Raw genomic sequence first — 23,606 nt, 5'->3', positions numbered from 1 at the left:
GTCAAGAAAGTGATCATGTCATATTGTGATATTTAGAACATTTATATTTTATAATAACTTGTATTTATTGATCTAATAATATAGTTTAGTCCAATGATAGAATACCTTCTGTATGCCCTAAAATCCCACCAATCCCTTCAGATGAGATAACTACATCACCAATCCCACCAGCACCTCCAGATGATAGAACTAGACCACCAATACCTCCAGATGAGATAACTACACCACCAATCCCACCAGCACCTCCAGATGATAGAACTAGACCACCAATACCTCCAGATGAGATAACTACACCACCAATCCCACCAGCACCTCCAGATGATAGAACTAGACCACCAATACCTCCAGATGATAGAACTACACCACCAATCCCACCAGCACCTACAGATGAGAGAAGTACAACATCAATCCCACCAGCACCTCCAGATGATAGAACTAGACCACCAATACCTCCAGATGAGATAACTACACCACCAATCCCACCAGCACCTACAGATGAGAGAAGTACAACATCAATATCTCCAGCACCTTCAGATGAGAGAAGTACAACTACACCACCAATATCTCCAGCACCTACATATGAGAGACATTTCGATCAAAGTCTGCATGCCGTGGTCGTTTCGGCAGAAATTAACCAACGTGATGAATGGAACATGGCACTAGCATTGGAGTTCTTGGCGACAAGTCTCAAATTTGACAGATCCGGAGGGATTCTTGAAATAAAAGTGTCGGATATCCTGACGTACAAAATAGTAGGTTGCAATTACGAGGGAGATTTTGCTCTGCCAACTATCACAGCAAATCTTATCCAACTGAGAATTGTGAAGAAATATCCATGGATTGCAGTGAAATGTAACGGAGCGATAGTTTTCAAGGAAAACTTTTTCTTGTTCAAAGAACAAGACTGTAGATCTGTTTGGGCTATTAAGGCGAATATGGTGAGGATTTCCAATAATGGATACGATGCAGTAAACATAGAAGTTTCGAATCAAGGTAGGCGACAAGTGAAATTTTGAGCTTAAGAACGACATGATTGAAAGTTTGTATGGCATCAGAACCACAATCTTTTTTTTCAAATATTAGTGATTTAATCTTCGATTTTTTTCGTGTATCATGTATAATGGTATACTTGTATAGAAAAGAATATTCTATGTATCCAGTTTTTGAAGATGTATGTTTTCAGATGACGACGAAGCTGCAATAAAAGACGACACATTTGACAGATTGTACATGGAGTTCTTTCCAAAAGTTCCCCCTTTCGAGCCGTCAGTCAATGATAATACCTGCCCAGGTAAATAGGAAATCCTAATCCCCATAATATTAGTCGTAGTTGTTAACAATACGATTTATCTATATATTCTGTGTCACAGTGTCACACTGTCATGTCAGTGTCACAGTGTCACAGTGTGATTAATTAAGATGAAATCATAGATGACTTATTGACTTGACTTAAGGCGGGTAGACGTGTTCCCGAGATCCATTGACAACAGTTCTCCACAGTTTTCTGTCCTCCAACAGTTTAGCTATCTCATCTACTGACTTCAGCCCAGTATCTCATTTTAGGTTATCTAGTAATGTTAAGTAAGGTTATTATGCCCATGACTCGGCTTCCAGAGGATCAGTTTGTCCAGTGTCAGCTCCGGATGTCGTTGAGCATGGCCTGCAAGTCTGAACCTTTATTGGGTTATCTTGGAGCTGACTTTGGGAAGTTCACCGTACAGGCTGTGGTTGCTGACATGGTCTCGATATTGATTGAGGGCCATTCTTAACATTCGCGTATAGAAACCATCAACCATCTTTTCTAGCCATTTCGTCATAGTCCAAGTCTCGGAACCGTACAAAAGCACCGACTCGACTAATGCTGTAAACACTCTGATCTTGATAGACTTCCTAAATTTAGAATTCCAAAGTTTTCCTAACCCTGATATCACTATCGCTGTCTCTGATTCTAGAACACAGGTAAGTGAAGTCTTCCACATTCTCTATTGTGCTATTACCCAGGGACTTGATGGTATCAGGATTCTCGATGTTCTGAATAATAAATTTGGGTTTCCCTTCATTCATTCTAAGTCCCACTGTAGCAGTAACCCTTTCTACCTCTTGCATCAGTGTCTCTACCTGAGGTAGAGTCTACCTCCTTTACAGTATCCGACCAGGGACAAAAGGATTTCGCGATTATTTTGGCCAAAAATCGCGGTACCGCGAAATTTAACAGGCTGTACATTAAACTATACATAATATTTGTCGCGGAGAATGGGAAATTTCGCGATTTCGTACATGCCGCAAAATCCTTTTGTCCCTGGTATCCGTTGACCGCTACCTCTCTGTCAATGACATATTCGACAACCAACACATCACCACGATTGTCAATTTCGCAAACCGCACCAAACGCTTAATTGTGCCGGAAGAGCTGGATCAGACCGGGGTGACTTAGAGAGTTAGAGTATTAAATTATATGCTGTCTCGTCTCATTTTACGTTTCCAACCCCAGCTGGCACTTAAGCGTATCATCTTGACTCATGTCACTTTTTACACCATCCTCCAGGGTGCTTGCTTAATGCTTAAGGCTTGACTCATGCAATATTCATAGATCGCATGTATGTTGTATATAAACGTTTTATATTGATAAGCATTAAGATCGCGAAAAAAGTGGAATCATGCTCTCTCAAACAAATTTTATTCAGAAAGGTTGCCATGCCCCGAGAGTCATCCAAGCCTGCACAATAACAGCAAAGGATCTTCACAATGCTGTAAGTACAACAAAATGAATGGTAACGAACCTCTAGAATGTGCTAGAGACCAAATTCAAGTGAATGGTCTCTGCTGTAAAAGCAAACCCTCAAGATTCAGCGATCCGGACTACTTCAGCTTCGACCGCTTACTTTGTAAGTATTTTAAATTGAAAACGAATTTTACACAAAGTACATAATGCAATGCAATTCGTTAAATGTATAGGGTTCAGGGTTCTAAACGATCAAAATAACGTGATCATAGCTTCAGATCTGGGTGAGTCGTGCGAAGCAGCTGAAGACAGCGGATTCATCAAGGTCAAATGTACTGCCGACAATTCTCAAGAAAACATCACGTCCTCTACCATTCAAGAGAAGTGCCCAAATTCAGATGAGTACTACCAAATAATGCAGGGTAACGACGGTGCGTGTGTGCCAGTATTTTATTACAGTAAACTATGCTCACACGATACACACTTTTATCAGGCATGTGGGCATCCAGGGACTAATGTTACAGGTAAACAACGTGGTCTCTGTAACAATTTTATGTGCCACTTGAAAGATGAAGATTTTACAGTTAGAAGTGACAGTTCCATTTTTGAATCAAAACTTTGCGATGGCAAACAAGATTGTAAGAACACAGATTTAGATGAGATGGATTGCGAACCGTCGAATTCCTGCGAATCTGGTATGGTCCCTGACTGTGACGAAGTCTGTGAATGTGATGCATGTTCTGATGAGGCGTCCTGTCCAGCAAAAGGTGTAGTCTGTGACGATCATCATCTCTACGTTGGACCGGAGAAGATTTGTGACCACACAAATGACTGCAATGACTGGACAGACGAAAAAAACTGCACTGAGGTAATATGTAATATTACGCTCTTTTTCAATGGAGTAAGGGGTCGTTTTCAAGATTTTGATCCAGAATCTTCAGTATCCAAAGCTGTCAAACTGATGAAAGATGATAACTGTGATGGTATCCCAAGATGTGATGACTCTTCCGACGAAGTATGCGAACAGAGAACTTGCAAGCGAGGGCCTTTAACAGTAACACTTAACGACGCAAACCTCTGCACTGAACCTAAACTTGGTAAGTTCTCCAGGATATGTGACGATAGAACTGACCAAATCAACTGCACGAACATTTCTGATGTTGCCATGCGCTGCCAAATTGGTGGACATCCCTCAACAGTTTCCAAATATGTGATCTGCAAAGAGCTTGAAGGCATGTGTGATGATGGGATGGACAGTGACTGCAAACAAGTTCTAGACGACTGTCTGCTTCACAAACACCAGCTTTGTGATGGGGTGCCCGACTGTGATGGAGGGGAAGACGAGAGAGAGGTATTCTGTCAGCTCAGCGAATCGTTTAAGTGTATGAGACGATATACAGCTGACAGTAAGAACAGAGAGCTGCCTATTCCATACCACTGGATCGGAGATAAAGTAGTTGATTGTGAAAATGGGGCGGATGAAGATTTAAATGAATGGAAAATATGTGGCGACATGAGAGAACCATGGGCAACATCTTTCACTGAGGCAGGAATGTCGTGTCCCAATTTCTACTTCTGTGGCAATGAAACTAAAGAGATTGTACCTTTCTCTTATTTGTGCGACAAGTTGAACAGCTGTGGCCGAGAAAACGACGTCTGCTCAGTCACGAAGAATCACGACATTACCACGAAACTGCTGGAAGATAAGAAAAATGGCTACAGAAGATCCTTCTTTTGTTTCCCTGGCCTCGAAAGTTTACAGTTTCTTGCCAGCAACTGCACAAAAAAAGAAATGTTTCATCCTGATAGGCCGTTTGGTGTAACAGCTCAAATGCCAGTTGTCGCCCCACAAAAGAAAATGGACTGCAGTTACCTTTATGGTGAAACATATGTGGTAGCCAGTTGCCTAGGTCTCTGTTCTGATGAAAGTATTGCTTGTCCATGGGGTAGACTGGATGTAGGATCATGTAGGACGGCATATCGACAAAAGAAGCACCTTAAAACATACGCAGTAGGTCACAGCAATGAGGCATATCTGAGCTTGGTGTTCCAAAGAAGAATTGGTCAAGATACCGGGGAGGACAGAACAACAAGCATTGGACGCTTTTACACGCCTGAGCTGTTTTCTTGTCCGAACAACAAATGCATTCCATTTGAAAAGGTATGTAATTTAGCTGATGATTGTGGAGATGGAGCTGACGAAAATAATTGTTCAAACCACTTTAAGTGCTCACTCTCCCGGGAATACATCCCCGTTTCAAGTGAGTGTGATGGTATCTTCGATTGCTCAGATGCATCCGATGAATGCAATGACAGATGTGGCAACAATCTCCAGATCATAGAAAGCCTCGCTTTGACAATCTGTGCATGGACGATGGGAATCATGGCTGCATTCCTGAACACTATTGCTGTTATCGCCACCGCCAAACAGCTCTATGCACAGAAATCATTCATCAAACTAACAAATCTGGTGTTTGTCCTGCTGATTGCTCTTGGGGACATGTGTGTTGGAATATACCTCATAGCTATTTCAGCCATCAACAGTAAGTACAAATCGGACGGCCAGGCATTCTGCAAGAATCGTTACAATGAATGGCTGTCTGGTGGAGCCTGTGCTGCGATGGGAGTTCTCAGCACATTTGGATCACAGCTCTCCCTCTATGCCATGACTGTGTTGAGTCTATTCAGGGTTTATTGTACAAAGAAGAAGTCACTTGGACGTATGCCGCTTACATGGAAGATCAAAGGAAGTATAGCCAGCTTTTCGGCTTTGCTTATTTTAATTTCACTGCTCATCTCAACTGTTCCACTGATTGGCTCAGCAGAGGATTTCTTTGTAAATGGTCTGGTATACCCGGGTAACCCTATGCTTGTAGGAGCACTTGACAAAGAACAGCACATGAAGCTACTCCAGACACATTACGGACTCTTCTTCCAAAAAGGAGTCCTGAGCTGGCAGAAAATTAGGGCTCTTGTCCAAGGTATGTTTACCTCATTCAACGGACCAGTCGTTGGAAAAAGAATCCATTTCTATGGCAACGATGGTGTGTGCCTCTTCAAGTTCTTCGTGACACCAGACGATCCGCAACGAGCGTACACGTGGTTAATCATTTCTCAGAATACAATCTGTTTCTTTATCATAACTTTCTCTTACACTCTAATTCACTTCATAGTGGACAAGTCAAGCAAAAGAGCGGCTGCAGATAAAGATAAGGGATCCAACAAGAACACAGCTCTCAACAGGAAGATTACTCTGATGATAACCACAGATTTCCTGTGCTGGATCCCTTTTATTATTGTCTGCATGTTACACTACACTGAGGTGATGAATGCCACCCCCTGGTATGCCCTCTTCTCAATCGTGTTCATTCCTCTAAACTCTGTCATTAACCCGCTGTTGTACGATACCGCAGGGTTTATTGATTTCTTACAGAAGTTAAGACTAAGAAGACGTGCTGCAGCTACCTGTGTTAGTGCTGCAGCTAACTGTGTTAGTGCCAGAACTAATATTACGACAACTGAACTGAACTGAGAGCTTATAAAGATGTTAAAACCATACCTCAACGGGGAAAGGCAAAGAATGGATAAATAATGAACGCCGAATGAATATAGAATGGATAAAAGATGAATAAAGACTGAATGAAGACTGAGTGAAGACTGAGTGAAGAAGGAAAAAAGACTGGATAAAGGAGGGATAAAGACTGAATAAAGACTGTATCCAATATCCATACCTTCGTTAACTTCAAAAGGATCCCAACGGAACATTTTTGCACCAAATTTGATGCAAATGATCATTATACAAATCGTCTATACCCCTGTAATCTGTATATGCCATAACTTGCAATGATTAATTAAGCTGATATAGAGAACTAGGCACTAATACTTCGTTCATATAATATCTTACTATATATAAAGCGAGACGATATATATATATTTATTTATCCGCACCATTTTACTGACACCACGGCATCAACTTTAACACGGGTTTCCGCAAAAACCGTACAAGATATAAAACTGAAACTTTTTTAACTGATTCAAATGCTTTAATGGCCTTCAAATCAGCATGAAAAAATCGAAAATCGACCAAGGAATAAGAATTTTAGTACCCAAAATTTGGACCCCCAAGTGGTGTCAAAAACGCGAATTAAATAGGTAATAATTATTTTTACTGGGAGACTTTAGGGTAGGAAACTGATCCGGCCACCAAAGAGCCTTGACACCAGTCTTAAAGGTTTGACGGGTTCCTGCTAGTATTCGTAAATAGTGTTACAATCGATCACTGATCTCAGAAGGAAGGACTCGCAGAAATGAAATAATGGTACAGAAACAGCACATCCTGAGACACGTGTGATAGAATGTGTACAGTTGATAAATAATCTCGGATTATGCCATGTGAACTTACTGTAACAGAAATATTATTGGTCTGTTATGATGATGCTGATAAATCATCTTATCTATATTTATATAATTATTATGTGTTACGGATAGATTTTGTTGATATTTTTAATATCATTCATTTTCTTAATATTTTGCTTGATTTGGTTGGTGCGATATATTATGTTATTAACAACTCGTTATCTTTCAACACGGTATTAATAACTGAACCCACGTGATGAACAAAATTTCTGAACAACCGAAATGTGATAAACTACTTTACCAACATAGCTGAACCCCGCCTGCTATAGATTGTTCTGAAGGACAAGTTTATTTTCCATATCCACAGCAGAGTGGAATTCCCCATCATAAAAAATATCACGCGCAGAGTCACATGGGATCTTGAGTCAAGTGGGCTATCAATGTCACGTGACAAGCCATGCCGTATGACTCGTCACGTGACATTGATAGCCCACGTGACTCATAGACCACGTGACATTGACAGCCCACGTGACTCATAGACCACGTGACATTAATAAAACAAATATTTAATAAAACAAATATTTATTTTTACGGCACAATCAAACAATATCAATAATAAATAAATCAGGGGAGGTTTGAAGAGGTTTCAAGTGCCGAAGGCCACTGCTTATCTTTAGGATTTGAGAGTGACCTGTGCTTGAAACCCCCTCAACCATCCACTACGTCAATATACTAATTATAGTATACAAATATAGAAAAATATAATAATCTTAAATTACTTATTGGTTTAGTTTGGTGACAAAGGAGAGCCCAGTTGAGTTTTAGTTTAGCTTTAGGTTTTGAATCACAGTTTAAAAGGTTAGCCATGTTTCATGGCAGAGAGAGATATCATGTGTGCATAGCCGTACCGGAAGTAGAGTTTGAGATATAATATAGATTAGTTACCATGTATTAGGGTCATCTCGATTTTGGAGGGATAGCAAGTGCTTTTTAAGGTTAGATTTAATAACACCTGACGAAGCTGATAAGTCTGAATTCTTGGAAGAACCCGGGATTATCAACCCATCTACATTAGCATCACATATTTCGAATACATAGGGGCATTGATAGCCCACGTGACTCATAGACCACGTGACATTGATAGCCCACGTGACTCATAGACCACGTGACATTGATAGCCCAGGCGCTCGAGCCGCGCGAGAACCCCTTCTAACTTAATCTCACATTGCTTTATCAGTACAGTATCTTAATGATCATACACTGGTTATAACCTTTGGTGCTTACAAACGTACAATGGTTCGTTTTTAAAAAATTAGATGATTAAACTGATTATTTAATTAATTAACACTTCTTACCAAGCTTGTGACACTGTGTGAACTGACTCCTGCACAGGTATCTCAGTGTAGCATTGTAGCACTTCTCCATACCGCCATCACTCTGGTACCTGAAATGAGAAGAAGTTCACGCTTTATACCTAATTAATTACTTAATTATCTACTTAATTATCTACTTAATTGGATAATTAGATAAAGATGTATCAGCACGAAATGAGCTGGCCAGCATGATCTCACCCCACCAAGATCACCATCTTATAAAGCCATGAACCCCCAATGTCAAAGCGATAGAAGAGACTATGACGTGACCGTTTGTATCCTAAGCAACGCATCTACTTCCTGGGCTACAGTATTGACTTCGCCATTTTCTCCTCCCTCACCGCCATCTTCTCCTCCCTCTTTCCTTCACTATGGATCTGAATTCTGTTACCAATGTTTTAAACTCGTTTTCATTAAAAGAGCTGAAAGCTCTCAAGGCCAGTGTTGAGAATGTCATGAAACTTAAGAGGGATTCTGTTAAATGCGAGGACTTCTTGGAGTTGCATTCAGATTTTGTTCAAAACAAGAGTGTTCAACATGGCACGTTGATGTCTGAACTTGAAACACTTATGGCCAAGCAAACTGCTGTGAAAACTGCCACAAAGTGGCTCACTTCCACTGGAGAAGAATATGTATGGTCTTCCTCAAATGGACACACCACGACTAAGGAGCCAATCGATATTTTAAATTATCCTGGGATATCAGAGCTTATGCATGATATCAACTCCAAGTTTGGCTGCAAGCTAAACTCATGCCTAGCAAGCATGTACAAGTCTGGTTCTTGTGCAACTAGGTACCACAACGACGACGAGGTGTCTCTTGACCAGTCGCAAGGTATTTATGTAGTTTCATTTGGAGCTGAGAGGACCCTCGACATAATTCCAGAAAATGGGGATAAGCGATGTAACAGTAAATGCCATATCACCCCAAAGGACTGTAGTTTGTATATTATGAAACCGGGGTGTCAGGAATACTGTCTTCACAAGGTTCGTGCAGAGAGATCAGCTAAGGAGACTCGGTATAGCTTATCTTTTCGCTGCCAGATACCGAAGACAGATACAAATGTAATCAGGGAGCAGAATGTCCTCACTACAATTCCTATGCCGCCCACCACCACCTCAACACCAACCCTTTACTACCGAAATGCTCCAAGAAAACCGAAGAGCAGGAAAACCACTGTCCTGTTTGGTACGTCAATGACAAAATTCGTACGGACAAATAAGTTGGGATTCCGGGGAAGGAAAGTAATCAATGTGTCCCAAAGTGGTGCAAAAATTAGAGATATTACTGAAAATATTCAGCATTTTCATAAAACTCATGCAGCTGCAGAAGCTGACGATATTGAAAAGATTATATTGAGTGTTGGTACAAATGACATAAAACATTCTAAGTATGGGGTTCAGTTCCTTAGGAAGTATCTTAATGACTTAATTGACACCACTAAGCAGTTATTTCCCGCTGCAATTATAATTATCCAATCTTGTCTTCCTATTAAGTGTTTATATTCCTACATAGCAAAGAATGTTCTAGATTTTAATAATCTACTTAAAGACTTATGCCTAAATAATAATTGCGTGTTCTTAGACTGTTTCTCAGACTTTTTAACTCGAGACTTTAGATCCTGTAATGAACTTCTATACCATGATTGGCTTCATCTCAACATGAGAGGAGTAGGTGTACTGTCCACTTGGCTTAAGTTTGTTGTAAACGAACACAGTTTTGACAGGGTTGTAAATAATCCTCTGGGAATTTAAACCTTTGATCTTTTCTTTCATTTAATATTTTGATTAAGACGTTGCGCCTAAAATTAAAACTCAAACAAATCTCTGATTTAATCTTTTTCTCAATTTTATGCCTCCTATTTCAGGTACATTCGGTCACTGCCCATTTTCCCATATGTTAGACAATGAATCGTTTAGACTTAGAATAGGTCTTTTTGCATGCAAAAGGCCTCGTACACAGTCAAGAAATGCACATATACATATCAACACGTTTATACCTAACAAAATTTACACATTTAATTCTCCATGCACCCCACACATCAACTACAATTATCATAATCATATGTTTCTCTTCTATTCTCTCATCATGACTTACCTTCTCCCAATTCTTCTCTCCACGACTAGGTCCATGAACACCGTATTCCCCCTAGATTCTAATATTCATTCCTCTCTACTCCTTGACAGCCCACGTTATCTTATACCATTTCTTGCTTGCTCCCACATCAAACTTTTCTTTGTAATTATCTCCTCATGGTTTATAAGAAATGTTCTTCTCCCTGGTAAGATGAATAGAGTCAAGTATTCCAGCCGCCTCAGGCGTCTAGTATCTTTATTTATTCTTTGGGTTTTCTCTCTTAACTTTCTTTTGATAACTCTTGTTAATCCTTCTATGCTTAATCCAGGTCCCAACTCCCTATCTGTACTCTACCAAAATGTCCAAGGTCTTATTCCTTTCAGTAACCTAAGCTCCTCCCATCCCCTTCTTGATGGTAATAAGATTTCCGAACTTCAATCCTTTGCTAACATAGAGCAGCCTGACATAATTGCCCTAAATGAGACTTGGCTCAAAAAATCTATTTCTAGCAACGAAATCTTTCCTTCTTCTCAATATGAAATCTTCCGCAATGACCGCACGAGAAAGACTCATCCTCAAGATCCTAATAACCCTAAAAAGTTTAGGGAAAATGGAGGTGGTGTTCTTTTGGCTGTTCGGTCTGATCTCGATGCCACTACAACCCGACTACCAGTTAGCCTAGGTGCAGAAATGCTTGCCGTTAAAATTGCTTTTCCTAACAAAGAGAGTATTGTAATCTGTACTTGTTATAGAGTAGGAACTCTTGGGTTACCTAATCATGATGTCATAGTTAGTTATATTCGCAAGCTAGTTTCCAAAAAGAATCCCCCTAAAATCTATGTTATTGGTGATTTTAATCTCCCCCATACAGACTGGCTATCTTCATCCAGTACCGTACCTATTGAGCAATCCTTCATAGATTCTTTCAGTGATCTTTCTCTCTCCCAGTTGATCACATCACCCACCCATAAAAGTGGTAATACATTAGACATTCTTCTCAGTAATTATGATAACACAATCGATAACTTGAATGTCTGTGATCCTCATTCCGTGTGTAAATCTGATCATTTTCCTGTCACTTTTTCAATTAAAAGCTCCTTTTCCCGCAAGAAAACTCCTAAACGTAAAATCTATAATTATAAGAAAGCAAACTGGGACATGATTAATCGTGAATTATGCTCGATTAATTGGCAAGTCCTAGAATGCCTAGATCCTGATTCGTCTTGGAAGTTAGTTAAAGACTGCATTATGAATTTAGTTGATATACATATTCCTAAAGTAACTATTAAATCAGAGTTTCAACCCCCGTGGTTCGATAGTGAACTTTTTTCTTCATGCCGTAAAAAAGATAGACTCAGAGCTAAATTTAAAATTTCTGGTTCTATTTCTGATGAGTTAAAGTTTGTTACTAGCCGTAAAGATTTTAAGAGGCTTTCATCAGCCAAAATAAGAGACAATCTTTTCAATAGTGATGATCCAGCGCTTATAACTAAGAAGTTTTGGTCACATGTTAAGTATAAATCTAACTCCTGCCGTATTCCTAATTGTGTTAGTTATTCTGGACAGCTTCGGTTCAAACCCAAAGCTCAAGCTGAACTTTTCAATTCTTTCTTTTATAACCAGTTTTCAGATCCTTCACTTTATGACACTGACATCTCCTATGTCAATGATGTTGATTTTGATATTGACTTCGATCATCGGGATGTTCGTAAGCTTCTTTCAAATATTAATTCAAATAAAGCCCAGGGACCAGATGGCATACACGGTAAAATTCTCAAAAATTGTTCCGTAGGTTTAGCTTACCCTCTAACATGCATTTTTCGTGGATCTTACAACAGCGGCTACATTCCACAAGAATGGAAACTTGCAAATGTTGTCCCAATATTTAAGAAAGGTAAGAAAAGTGAGGTTGAAAACTATAGACCAATATCCCTTACTTGTTTAGTCATGAAAGTTTTTGAGCGCATTGTTAAACGTAAACTGCTTTCTTTGACAAGTACCCTTCTTGATCCCAGGCAGCATGGTTTTCTAGAGCACAAGTCATGCACAACCAATATGGTTGACTTTTGTGATAGCCTGGCATTGTCTCTTAACGAAAACATTATCAATCATGTTGTGTATTTTGATTTTGCTAAGGCATTTGATTCTGTAAATCATGATATCCTTCTTCATAAGCTAAAGACCTTATATAACATTGATGGTACACTTCTCAAATTTCTTACCAATTACCTTCAAGGCCGTTACCAAAGAGTGGTTATTGGTAATGAGATGTCATCTACCCTCTCAGTTAATTCTGGTGTCCCCCAGGGCTCTATTCTTGGTCCCTTACTTTTTGTATTGTTTATCAATGATATTCCTCTTGGCCTTTCGGATAATACTGATATTGTTTTGTATGCCGATGATACAAAAATCTGGCGTAAAATACATTCATCTTCTGATAATACTAATTTACAAATGGATATAGACTATCTCTCTGACTGGGCACTAAGAAACAAAATGCGATTCCATCCAGCAAAATGTAAAGTGCTTATTGTTTCAGGAAAACCATCTTTATCTCCTCCATTCGCATATAATCTTGATGGCTCTCCTCTTGTGTATGTAGAGTTAGAAAAAGATCTTGGAGTCGATGTTACTCCTAAGCTAAGTTGGAATAGTCAGTGCGACAGAATTTATACTAAGGCCTGCCAACAACTTGGTATGGTCAGAAGAGATGGCCATATTGTCATTGATCAGAAACGTCGCCGGGCGCTTTACCTCTCCCTGGTTCGTAGCCAATTCGAAAATTGTTCCATAATATGGCGCCCTTGTAATAAATCACTTAGTGATAAATTAGAAAGTCTCCAAAAGAGAGCTATTAAATGGATTCTGTCTGAAGAGGGCCGCAGTTATCCACCTGAGCAATATGTCAAAAAGTGCAAGCTTGTCGACATTCTCCCTTTGTCTCAAAAGTTTGACTTGAATGATCTTATTTTTTTCCACAAAGTTCTTAACAATTTAATTCCTGTATCGCTGCCTCACTATCTCTCTTTATATCAGGGCACTTCTCGACTAAGACGTTGCCACCTCGACAGTCTGTCTATTGTGTCATCAATTTTACCTAAGTTAAGTCAGAATTCACACACCACATGTACCTCAAATAGCCCACTGGCAAAATCATTTTTCTACAGAACCCATATACTGTGGAATGGACTCCCTTTACAGGTAAGACAGATTGTGTCTACTAGTCTTTTCAAAGCTGAGGTCACTAAGCATCTATGGAAATGTTTATTGGATAGTGAAACAACAGTCTAGCCTAGTCTCTTTGCTCCCCATATTATTATTATTTTTGTTTTATTAATTTTTTATCTACCTTCCTATACTTTCAACATCATATCACACTTCACCCGCACACCTTCTCACACATTAATGACCATTTCAGACCTGTATCTAATGTATCTGGAATTTGACGTATTGAAATACAAATTTTGACTCTATATCCACAGTTATTCACCATGGATTTGTTTGTTATTAAATAGTTTTTCATAAATTTTTGGATTTAGATTAATTCGATGTAATGGGTCCAAGTTACTGCGGACATAGTTCACTATGTGTTTACCGTGTTTGGGTGCCCATCATATTTTACAGATGGGGGCGATATTTTGAACGATTCTATTTTATATTCATCTATTGCTGTACTCTGTAAAATTTGAAAAGTATTTAATAAAAAAATGAGCTCAGAGCTACGCTCCCCGTGTGTAAATTGTAATGAAAGAGAGTAGAAATTGTAAGTGATAATAGTTTAAGTTTTAACAACTTAAAGTGAGAGCTCGCTAAAGATGGAATCATCAGCCTGGCCTCATTTTGGCAGGAGTTTACACTGACCCACTGATCGTCATACATTATTATAGTATTATACTTCCACACATTCCTAAACCTTTCGGTGTAACAGTTGCCACATATTTCCCTCTACCTGTCTGTAGTCAGGTAAGTAGTAGTAGTTACATAATGAAGTATTGTAAAATTGGAAACAGTTTATACCCTTAATGGCAGCGGGCAAATGAAGCGGCCTATCCGGGGGCAATTACAGAGGGCAATTTTATCGTTACGCTCTGGTTGTGTGCCCTAACAACCTCTAACCTGTTTTGAGCTTTATTCTTCTGGGCCAATCCTGATTCTCTCCCAATTGTGGGTGGCCAGGAAATCGAATACACGTTGGAATAAATTAGAGGCGGATCTTTTCAGAATGGTTTATTGTTCGTTTGATATATCGTTTTAAATGTTATTTCCTTAAAAGTCTTAATCGTTCTATTATCTATAATCTTTGAATATTACATAGTTCTCAAATATTTAATGATTGTCGGTATTCTTCTTATAGCCATTATATTGTCAGCTTTCTGCTTCAAATCCTTTATATAAAGTATAAACTATCATAACAAATTTTGATCCAGTATTGACCCTTTGTTTTCCGATCTGACCAGTTGGATGAATTTATGTCGGGTGTTCTGGGACCACGGATGTCACCTCGCTTACAGCGACAACAAAATGTAGACCAAGACAACTCCGACTTCATAAATCACGTGGCGTCAAATCACGTGGCGTCAAATCACATGGTGTCAAATCACGTGGCGTCAAATCACGTGGTGTTAAATCATGTGGTGTCAAATCACGTGGCGTCAAATCACGTGGCGTCAAATAACGTGGCGTCAAATAACGTGGCGTCAAATCAGGTGGCGTCAAATCACGTGGCGTCAAATCACGTGGCGTCAAATCACGTGGCGTCAAATCACGTTGTTTCTAACAACGTGACTCAAAATCACAGCATTCTCAATAACTTGCCCACAACCGGAGAAAGTTCAAATCAAGAGATACCTGCTCCTGATCATGTCCTAGTTTCAAACCACATTGAACAGATGCAAGAGTTTGCAGAAAGGGTAAAATTGAGAGAGCTCATTGAGGGACAATCTGTAAAGCTTCAGGAGATAATGTCAATACAGGAGGAGACGATGAAAATACTCCAGCTCTGTTCTCAGAAGGGCAAGCAGCCAACACAGAGTTCTTTAAATTCACACACTTTTAATTGAAGGATTGGGATGAAGCAATCGGAAAATTTGAGGGAAATTACCGTCAGACTCGTTTTTAAGGAGTAATATTATTATCAGTGTTATGTCGTTTCAAAGGAAGTTTTATTTGTATTACCAGTCACGGGATCAGTCACATGATCTTTACTTTTAGATTTCAGTTGTTAATTCTGAGCAGGAAACTAATAAGTTGTTACTTCTGAGCAGGAAACTAATAAGTTGTTACTTCTGAGCAGGAAACTAATAAGTTGTTACTTCTGAGCAGGAAACTAATAAGTTGTTACTTCTGAGCAGGAAACTAATAAGTTGTTACTTCTGAGCAGGAAACTAATAAGTTGTTACTTCTGAGCAGGAAACTAATAAGTTGTTACTTCTGAGCAGGAAACTAATAAGTTGTTACTTCTGAGCAGGAAACTAATAAGTTGTTACTTCTGAGCAGGAAACTAATAAGTTGTTACTTCTGAGCAGGAAACTAATAAGTTGTTACTTCTGAGCAGGAAACTAATAAGTTGTTACTTCTGAGCAGGAAACTAATAAGTTGTTACTTCTGAGCAGGAAACTAATAAGTTGTTACTTCTGAGCAGGAAACTAATAAGTTGTTACTTCTGAGCAGGAAACTAATAAGTTGTTACTTCTGAGCAGGAAACTAATAAGTTGTTACTTCTGAGCAGGAAACTAATAAGTTGTTACTTCTGAGCAGGAAACTAATAAGTTGTTACTTCTGAGCAGGAAACTAATAAGTTGTTACTTCTGAGCAGGAAACTAATGAGTTGTTACTTCTGAGCAGGAAACTAATGAGTTGTTACTTCTGAGCAGGAAACTAATAAGTTGTTACTTCTGAGCAGGAAACTAATGAGTTGTTACTTCTGAGCAGGAAACTAATAAGTTGTTACTTCTGAGCAGGAAACTAATGAGTTGTTACTTCTGAGCAGGAAACTAATAAGTTGTTACTTCTGAGCAGGAAACTAATGAGTTGTTACTTCTGAGCAGGAAACTAATAAGTTGTTACTTCTGAGCAGGAAACTAATGAGTTGTTACTTCTGAGCAGGAAACTAATAAGTTGTTACTTCTGAGCAGGAAACTAATGAGTTGTTACTTCTGAGCAGGAAACTAATAAGTTGTTACTTCTGAGCAGGAAACTAATAAGTTGTTACTTCTGAGCAGGAAAATAATAAGTTGTTACTTCTGAGCAGGAAACTAATAAGTTGTTACTTCTGAGCAGGAAACTAATGAGTTGTTACTTCTGAGCAGGAAACTAATGAGTTGTTACTTCTGAGCAGGAAACTAATAAGTTGTTACTTCTGAGCAGGAAACTAATGAGTTGTTACTTCTGAGCAGGAAACTAATAAGTTGTTACTTCTGAGCAGGAAACTAATAAGTTGTTACTTCTGAGCAGGAAACTAATGAGTTGTTACTTCTGAGCAGGAAACTAATAAGTTGTTACTTCTGAGCAGGAAACTAATGAGTTGTTACTTCTGAGCAGGAAACTAATAAGTTGTTACTTCTGAGCAGGAAACTAATAAGTTGTTACTTCTGAGCAGGAAACTAATAAGTTGTTACTTCTGAGCAGGAAACTAATAAGTTGTTACTTCTGAGCAGGAAACTAATAAGTTGTTACTTCTGAGCAGGAAACTAATAAGTTGTTACTTCTGAGCAGGAAACTAATAAGTTGTTACTTCTGAGCAGGAAACTAATGAGTTGTTACTTCTGAGCAGGAAACTAATAAGTTGTTACTTCTGAGCAGGAAACTAATGAGTTGTTACTTCTGAGCAGGAAACTAATAAGTTGTTACTTCTGAGCAGGAAACTAATGAGTTGTTACTTCTGAGCAGGAAACTAATAAGTTGTTACTTCTGAGCAGGAAACTAATGAGTTGTTACTTCTGAGCAGGAAACTAATAAGTTGTTACTTCTGAGCAGGAAACTAATGAGTTGTTACTTCTGAGCAGGAAACTAATAAGTTGTTACTTCTGAGCAGGAAACTAATGAGTTGTTACTTCTGAGCAGGAAACTAATAAGTTGTTACTTCTGAGCAGGAAACTAATAAGTTGTTACTTCTGAGCAGGAAACTAATAAGTTGTTACTTCTGAGCAGGAAACTAATAAGTTGTTACTTCTGAGCAGGAAACTAATAAGTTGTTACTTCTGAGCAGGAAACTAATAAGTTGTTACTTCTGAGCAGGAAACTAATAAGTTGTTACTTCTGAGCAGGAAACTAATAAGTTGTTACTTCTGAGCAGGAAACTAATAAGTTGTTACTTCTGAGCAGGAAACTAATAAGTTGTTACTTCTGAGCAGGAAACTAATAAGTTGTTACTTCTGAGCAGGAAACTAATAAGTTGTTACTTCTGAGCAGGAAACTAATAAGTTGTTACTTCTGAGCAGGAAACTAATAAGTTGTTACTTCTGAGAAGGAAACTAATAAGTTGTTACTTCTGAGCAGGAAACTAATAAGTTGTTACTTCTGAGCAGGAAACTAATAAGTTGTTACTTCTGAGCAGGAAACTAATATGTTGTTACTTCTGAGCAGGAAACTAATAAGTTGTTAATTCTGAGCAGGAAACTAATATGTTGTTACTTCTGAGCAGGAAACTAATAAGTTGTTACTTCTGAGCAGGAAACTAATAAGTTGTTACTTCTGAGCAGGAAACTAATAAGTTGTTACTTCTGAGCAGGAAACTAATAAGTTGTTACTTCTGAGCAGGAAACTAATAAGTTGTTACTTCTGAGCAGGAAACTAATAAGTTGTTACTTCTGAGCAGGAAACTAATAAGTTGTTACTTCTGAGCAGGAAACTAATATATGTTGTTACTTCTGAGCAGGAAACTAATAAGTTGTTACTTCTGAGCAGGAAACTAATAAGTTGTTACTTCTGAGCAGGAAACTAATAAGTTGTTACTTCTGAGCAGGAAACTAATAAGTTGTTACTTCTGAGCAGGAAACTAATAAGTTGTTACTTCTGAGCAGGAAACTAATAAGTTGTTAATTCTGAGCAGGAAACTAATAAGTTGTTAATTCTGAGCAGGAAACTAATAAGTTGTTACTTCTGAGCAGGAAACTAATAAGTTGTTAATTCTGAGTATAATTTATCATTCACAAATTATTTGGTGGTTTGAAACTGGTTACACAATAATATTTCTATCTTACTACAGGGTGGGCCAAAAGTCAGTACCCATACGTTGGCCTTAATAGCTCCGCCGTGTTTTATATTTGAGAGCTGTTGCTTTGCAGATGGCATACTGTACTTACTGGTTCGAGGATTCCGTCGTCAAAATTTGAAAATTCGAATATTTTAGACCACGCCCATTCAATATTAAAACACCTATATTGTTTTCTCTGAACATGCTGAACGCCTAATTTTTTCAGAGACGGTATATTATCAAATGTTGCATATGATCTGAAAACATGAGGCAAAACGGATTAGAAATGACGAAGTTATCAAGCATTTTGTTACTTCTGAGCAGGAAACTAATAAGTTGTTACTTCTGAGCAGGAAACTAATATATGTTGTTACTTCTGAGCAGGAAACTAATAAGTTGTTACTTCTGAGCAGGAAACTAATAAGTTGTTACTTCTGAGCAGGAAACTAATAAGTTGTTACTTCTGAGCAGGAAACTAATGAGTTGTTAATTCTGAGCAGGAAACTAATAAGTTGTTACTTCTGAGCAGGAAACTAATAAGTTGTTAATTCTGAGCAGGAAACTAATAAGTTGTTACTTCTGAGAAGGAAACTAATAAGTTGTTACTTCTGAGCAGGAAACTAATAAGTTGTTACTTCTGAGCAGGAAACTAATAAGTTGTTACTTCTAAGCAGGAAACTAATAAGTTGTTACTTCTGAGCAGGAAACTAATAAGTTGTTACTTCTGAGCAGGAAACTAATAAGTTGTTACTTCTGAGCAGGAAACTAATAAGTTGTTACTTCTGAGCAGGAAACTAATAAGTTGTTACTTCTGAGCAGGAAACTAATATATGTTGTTACTTCTGAGCAGGAAACTAATATATGTTGTTACTTCTGAGCAGTAAACTAATAAGTTGTTACTTCTGAGCAGGAAACTAATAAGTTGTTACTTCTGAGCAGGAAACTAATAAGTTGTTAATTCTGAGCAGGAAAATAATAAGTTGTTACTTCTGAGCAGGAAACTAATAAGTTGTTACTTCTGAGCAGGAAACTAATGAGTTGTTACTTCTGAGCAGGAAACTAATGAGTTGTTACTTCTGAGCAGGAAACTAATAAATTGTGAATTCTGAGTATAATTCACAAATTATTTGGTGGTTTGAAACTGGTTACACAATAATATTCCTATACAGTTAAATCTAACAGTTAATTAAGCTAATATTTAGATGTACTACTAGCAGCTCTAATTATCTCGGTATTTAGTAGATATTCTAAACACACTTCACAGTTAGGTAACAGCAAATCTCGGCAATAAAGTTAATTGCACGTGCTTAAATATAATTGCACGTGCTAAAATATAATTGCACGTGCTAAAGGCTAATTACAGGTGCTCTGCTATCTCCGTGTGTTTACATCATTACTAATTTGTATTAGTTAATACCTGATTAAGGTATTAATCATGCATTTAATTGTGTCCTGTTTTCAATTAAATGGAGCAACCTTTTTTTGTTGTTCAGTGAACTTTTTAATTCCTCAAATTAGTTCAGGCGTTAATCAGGGCTAAACTTGTTAAGTGTAACTAGTTTTATAGGCAGATTTACTGAGATGTAAATTATGAGGGCTGTCATAAATGGTTGACGACATTAAAAGCGGAAACTTATTTCCTCGTTAATAACCTGTTGACGACAAATTCGTTCAGACGACACTCCTTAAAAATTACACTAGGATCACGGGTAAAAGTTAGTCCCATGATAAACACTATACAGTATACAGTGGATATTATTATTTTAAATAATTAAAACCAAAGCTTAGATTCATCGTACCAAGATTCACCAAACCGGAGCGTTTCAGATTTAAACTTACATTGCTTTAAGATGCCCTGATACACTGCTTATAAATGTATCGTGTTTCTCCACACTGGTTGTAGTGGGTGCTATTTGAGAAAATACACTCTTGCACACATCACCTGAAATATTGAAATAAATATTAATTAATAACGACAGTTTACATGTAAGTTAATATGCAGTAAACATGTAAGTACACATATCCACTAATATATAACGTTTGATGCAGTAAGTCCTCAATAGACAGTACGTTTACTAATACATAGTGTCTACTACGTGTCTACTTCGTGTCAACTGTCAACCACGTGTCTACAGTAACTACATTTACTTTTCTTAATTAGCTCCCTCCAACTCATTATCGGAAGCAATGATATTGATTATTCAATTAGATAGAGTCTATGGGTTTTTATTTACCGAGCAATTTTCCCTCCATATTTCTAGAAATCCGGTGAATAGTGGATCTAGTCTAGATACACAATCCTGTAATATTTAAAGTGTATTTTGTAAAACTGATAACCTGTGTAATCCACGCAATGAGACGTGTTCGTCCAGAGAGCTTCTGTAACCATGGTAACCATGGTAACCATGGTAACCATGATAGCAGTAGGTAGTTCAGTCTGTGTAACTGTATCAGATATTGAGGTACTCATAACTGATTCATGTGTAGAATGATTGTTAATTTTCGACTTGTCTGTATTATTCTTAGAAACGTTGACCAGCAACATTGGGGACGAATCCTTTATCTGATATTGTTCACTCTCGTTCATCTCACTACTGTTTGTATGATTCATATTTATTTTGTTCATTTCCATACCGTTATTTGTTTGAGAGTGATCCATTTGCTCACTCATCTGAGAATTATCATTATTGATACGACGTGTATGGTTAAGCTGATTGTCTTTGTTAATATCACCCACCTCCATACCACTAGACTGATGTGTTTTGTGAGTGTCGCTGACCAAGGAATGTTTGTGATGAAGACTGTTCATATTATGGTGTGAGCTGTTACCATGGCGACCACCCATATCATGGTTCATATGGGACCTGAAACGGGAAATTTGAAGCGATCTTTGAATGTATAGGTAACAATATGATTAACTGTGTTCTTATTTTATACCAAATATTTTAGCAGATTTACATGGTTTGAAAGTGTGTTTCATGTATTTCCAGCAGTACATTACTGTAAATTATACATGTTATATATATGGAAAACGAAAGCGTTGTAAAAAAAAAACTCACCCGTGACTGACAATATGAGGAAAAAAGTGAACCACAGTGGGGAAAAGAACAGCAGTCCACATGCAAATCAAGAAAAGTACGAAGAACACATAACCGTAAAGGGGAAGCTTCTCCGAGGGAGATGTATTGCTGCTGAGGGACTGTTGTTGATTGTAGGTTTCTGAGAAGAGTGGGGCTGGTAAAGGGGATTTTGGGTACCGGAGCATCCTGATTACCCTGCTATTTTGGGTACCAGGCCATCCTGATTACCCTGCTATTTTGGGTACCAGGCCATCCTGATTACCCTGCTATTTTGGGTACCAGGCCATCCTGATTACCCTGCTATTCCCCTGGCACGTACAGGTCTAGTTTAAAGTGGGACTGGTAAAGTAGATGGTGAGAAGCTTTTAATAGTTGTAGAGTTTATTGATAATTGATTACCTAAGGTATGCTTGATTCCTTTTGCGATGATTCTGCTATCATGTTAAATACCGTTTGGGAGAAAAAAATGGTTAGCCATGTTAAATGCTATGTTTTAAAACTTGAAATAAGTGCAATTAAATTTGTTTCTAAAAAAAATGTCTCAAACTTTGAACTAAAGTTGTTTAAGAAGTGATTTAGGTGAATTCAGTAAGATACTATTTGATTATTTTACAATAACTGAAACTAGATCCTTATGTTGAAGCATTCGAGAAATCGATTACTGAACTGGAACCACTTCATAAATAATTGAATTTACATTTAATACCTTGTTTTATTGAAAATAGATAAAGATCAGCAATATTTTCACTTACCCCGGAATGAACTGGCAGTGCTTCTGATGCTGGGTGACACCGTTTTCAGTTCTGTGGCACCAGATTGTAACATCACATTGGCAGGCATCCTACAATAAGAAGTTTAGGTAAACTGCATCTTGTTTATTATTACTATATAGAGAGGAATTATTATTAGTCTGCAAAAATTACCTGGCAGATCCTGGCAGCAGTTAAATTATATTATTTTTATTTATTATTTATTATTCTTCGGAATTTCGCTGGATTGTACAACTTTCGTCTTGGTAGATTCCAAACACAAGGAAATTTTCCTTCTGGTTGGTAATATACTCAATGATGGGAGTATAGTGTATTGGCTATGCCCCGCTTACTAGTTTAGCTCTTTCTAGTCCCCTGCTACACGGCATGTAAACAGGGATTGGACAGTTAGAGGTGGTCCGTGTATGCCTTACACTGTGCTTTCAGCAATACTCATAATATACTAGAAAGCCCGTGGTCACAGGAAGGAAGGTAAAATTATTTTTACCTATCTTTGGTAGTCAGTTTTTATCCCATCAAAAAATATCCGTCACATTAAATGTAAAACACGTTAAACACAATGTAATTACTACAAAACCGATCAAAATGGCGCTCCAAATCTTTGCACGTGCACGTGCATGTAACAATTCTCGTTGCCATGGTTACTATACAACCTTTTGCTTTTTACCTAATGTTCACCTAATCATTTATTAAATATCAGTTTAAAAATATAAATCTTGAATCTGTTCACACTGTGAACCAGTCCTATTATAATACCTACCTAAATTATTTTCTACCTGTAATACACTAAATATTAGGTTAAAACACAGGTGTGGAGTCAGCACACATTTACGAAAATCAAATTTTTTTTAAATGATGAACCTAAGAACTATTGGTCGTTACCTGGATGAAGGCATTAAATTGATGTTGGTGAAACAACTGGTTATATCTAAGTTGGATTATTGTAATTCTCTGTACATGAATCTACCCAAGACCAGATTAAACAAACTTAGATTCATCTTAATGGGGCAGTTCGTTTCATCTATAACATAGAAG

At 37.9% G+C, this 23,606-nt stretch overlaps 1 protein-coding gene across 1 annotated transcript in view; it reads right to left on the bottom strand.

Annotated features, from left to right (window-relative positions):
* Positions 1 to 22,645, bottom strand: part of LOC134819530 (uncharacterized) — a 103,159-nt gene extending 80,514 nt beyond the window's left edge. Inside the window, exons 1-5 of the mRNA XM_063829516.1 lie at positions 22,554 to 22,645; positions 21,781 to 21,940; positions 21,059 to 21,585; positions 20,561 to 20,663; positions 8,434 to 8,522 (exon numbers count right to left, since the gene is read on the bottom strand). Coding sequence (XP_063685586.1) covers positions 8,434 to 8,522; positions 20,561 to 20,663; positions 21,059 to 21,585; positions 21,781 to 21,940; positions 22,554 to 22,641 — 967 coding nt within the window. The 5' untranslated portion in view covers positions 22,642 to 22,645. The remainder of the gene's footprint in view (positions 1 to 8,433; positions 8,523 to 20,560; positions 20,664 to 21,058; positions 21,586 to 21,780; positions 21,941 to 22,553) is intronic.
* Positions 22,646 to 23,606: the final 961 nt, after the last annotated feature.

This window comes from Bolinopsis microptera, chromosome 8 (genome assembly GCF_026151205.1).
Source record: "Bolinopsis microptera isolate Bmic1 chromosome 8, MBARI_Bmic_1.0, whole genome shotgun sequence".
NCBI lineage: Eukaryota > Metazoa > Ctenophora > Tentaculata > Lobata > Bolinopsidae > Bolinopsis > Bolinopsis microptera.
This window is presented reverse-complemented; position numbering and strand designations above follow the sequence as displayed.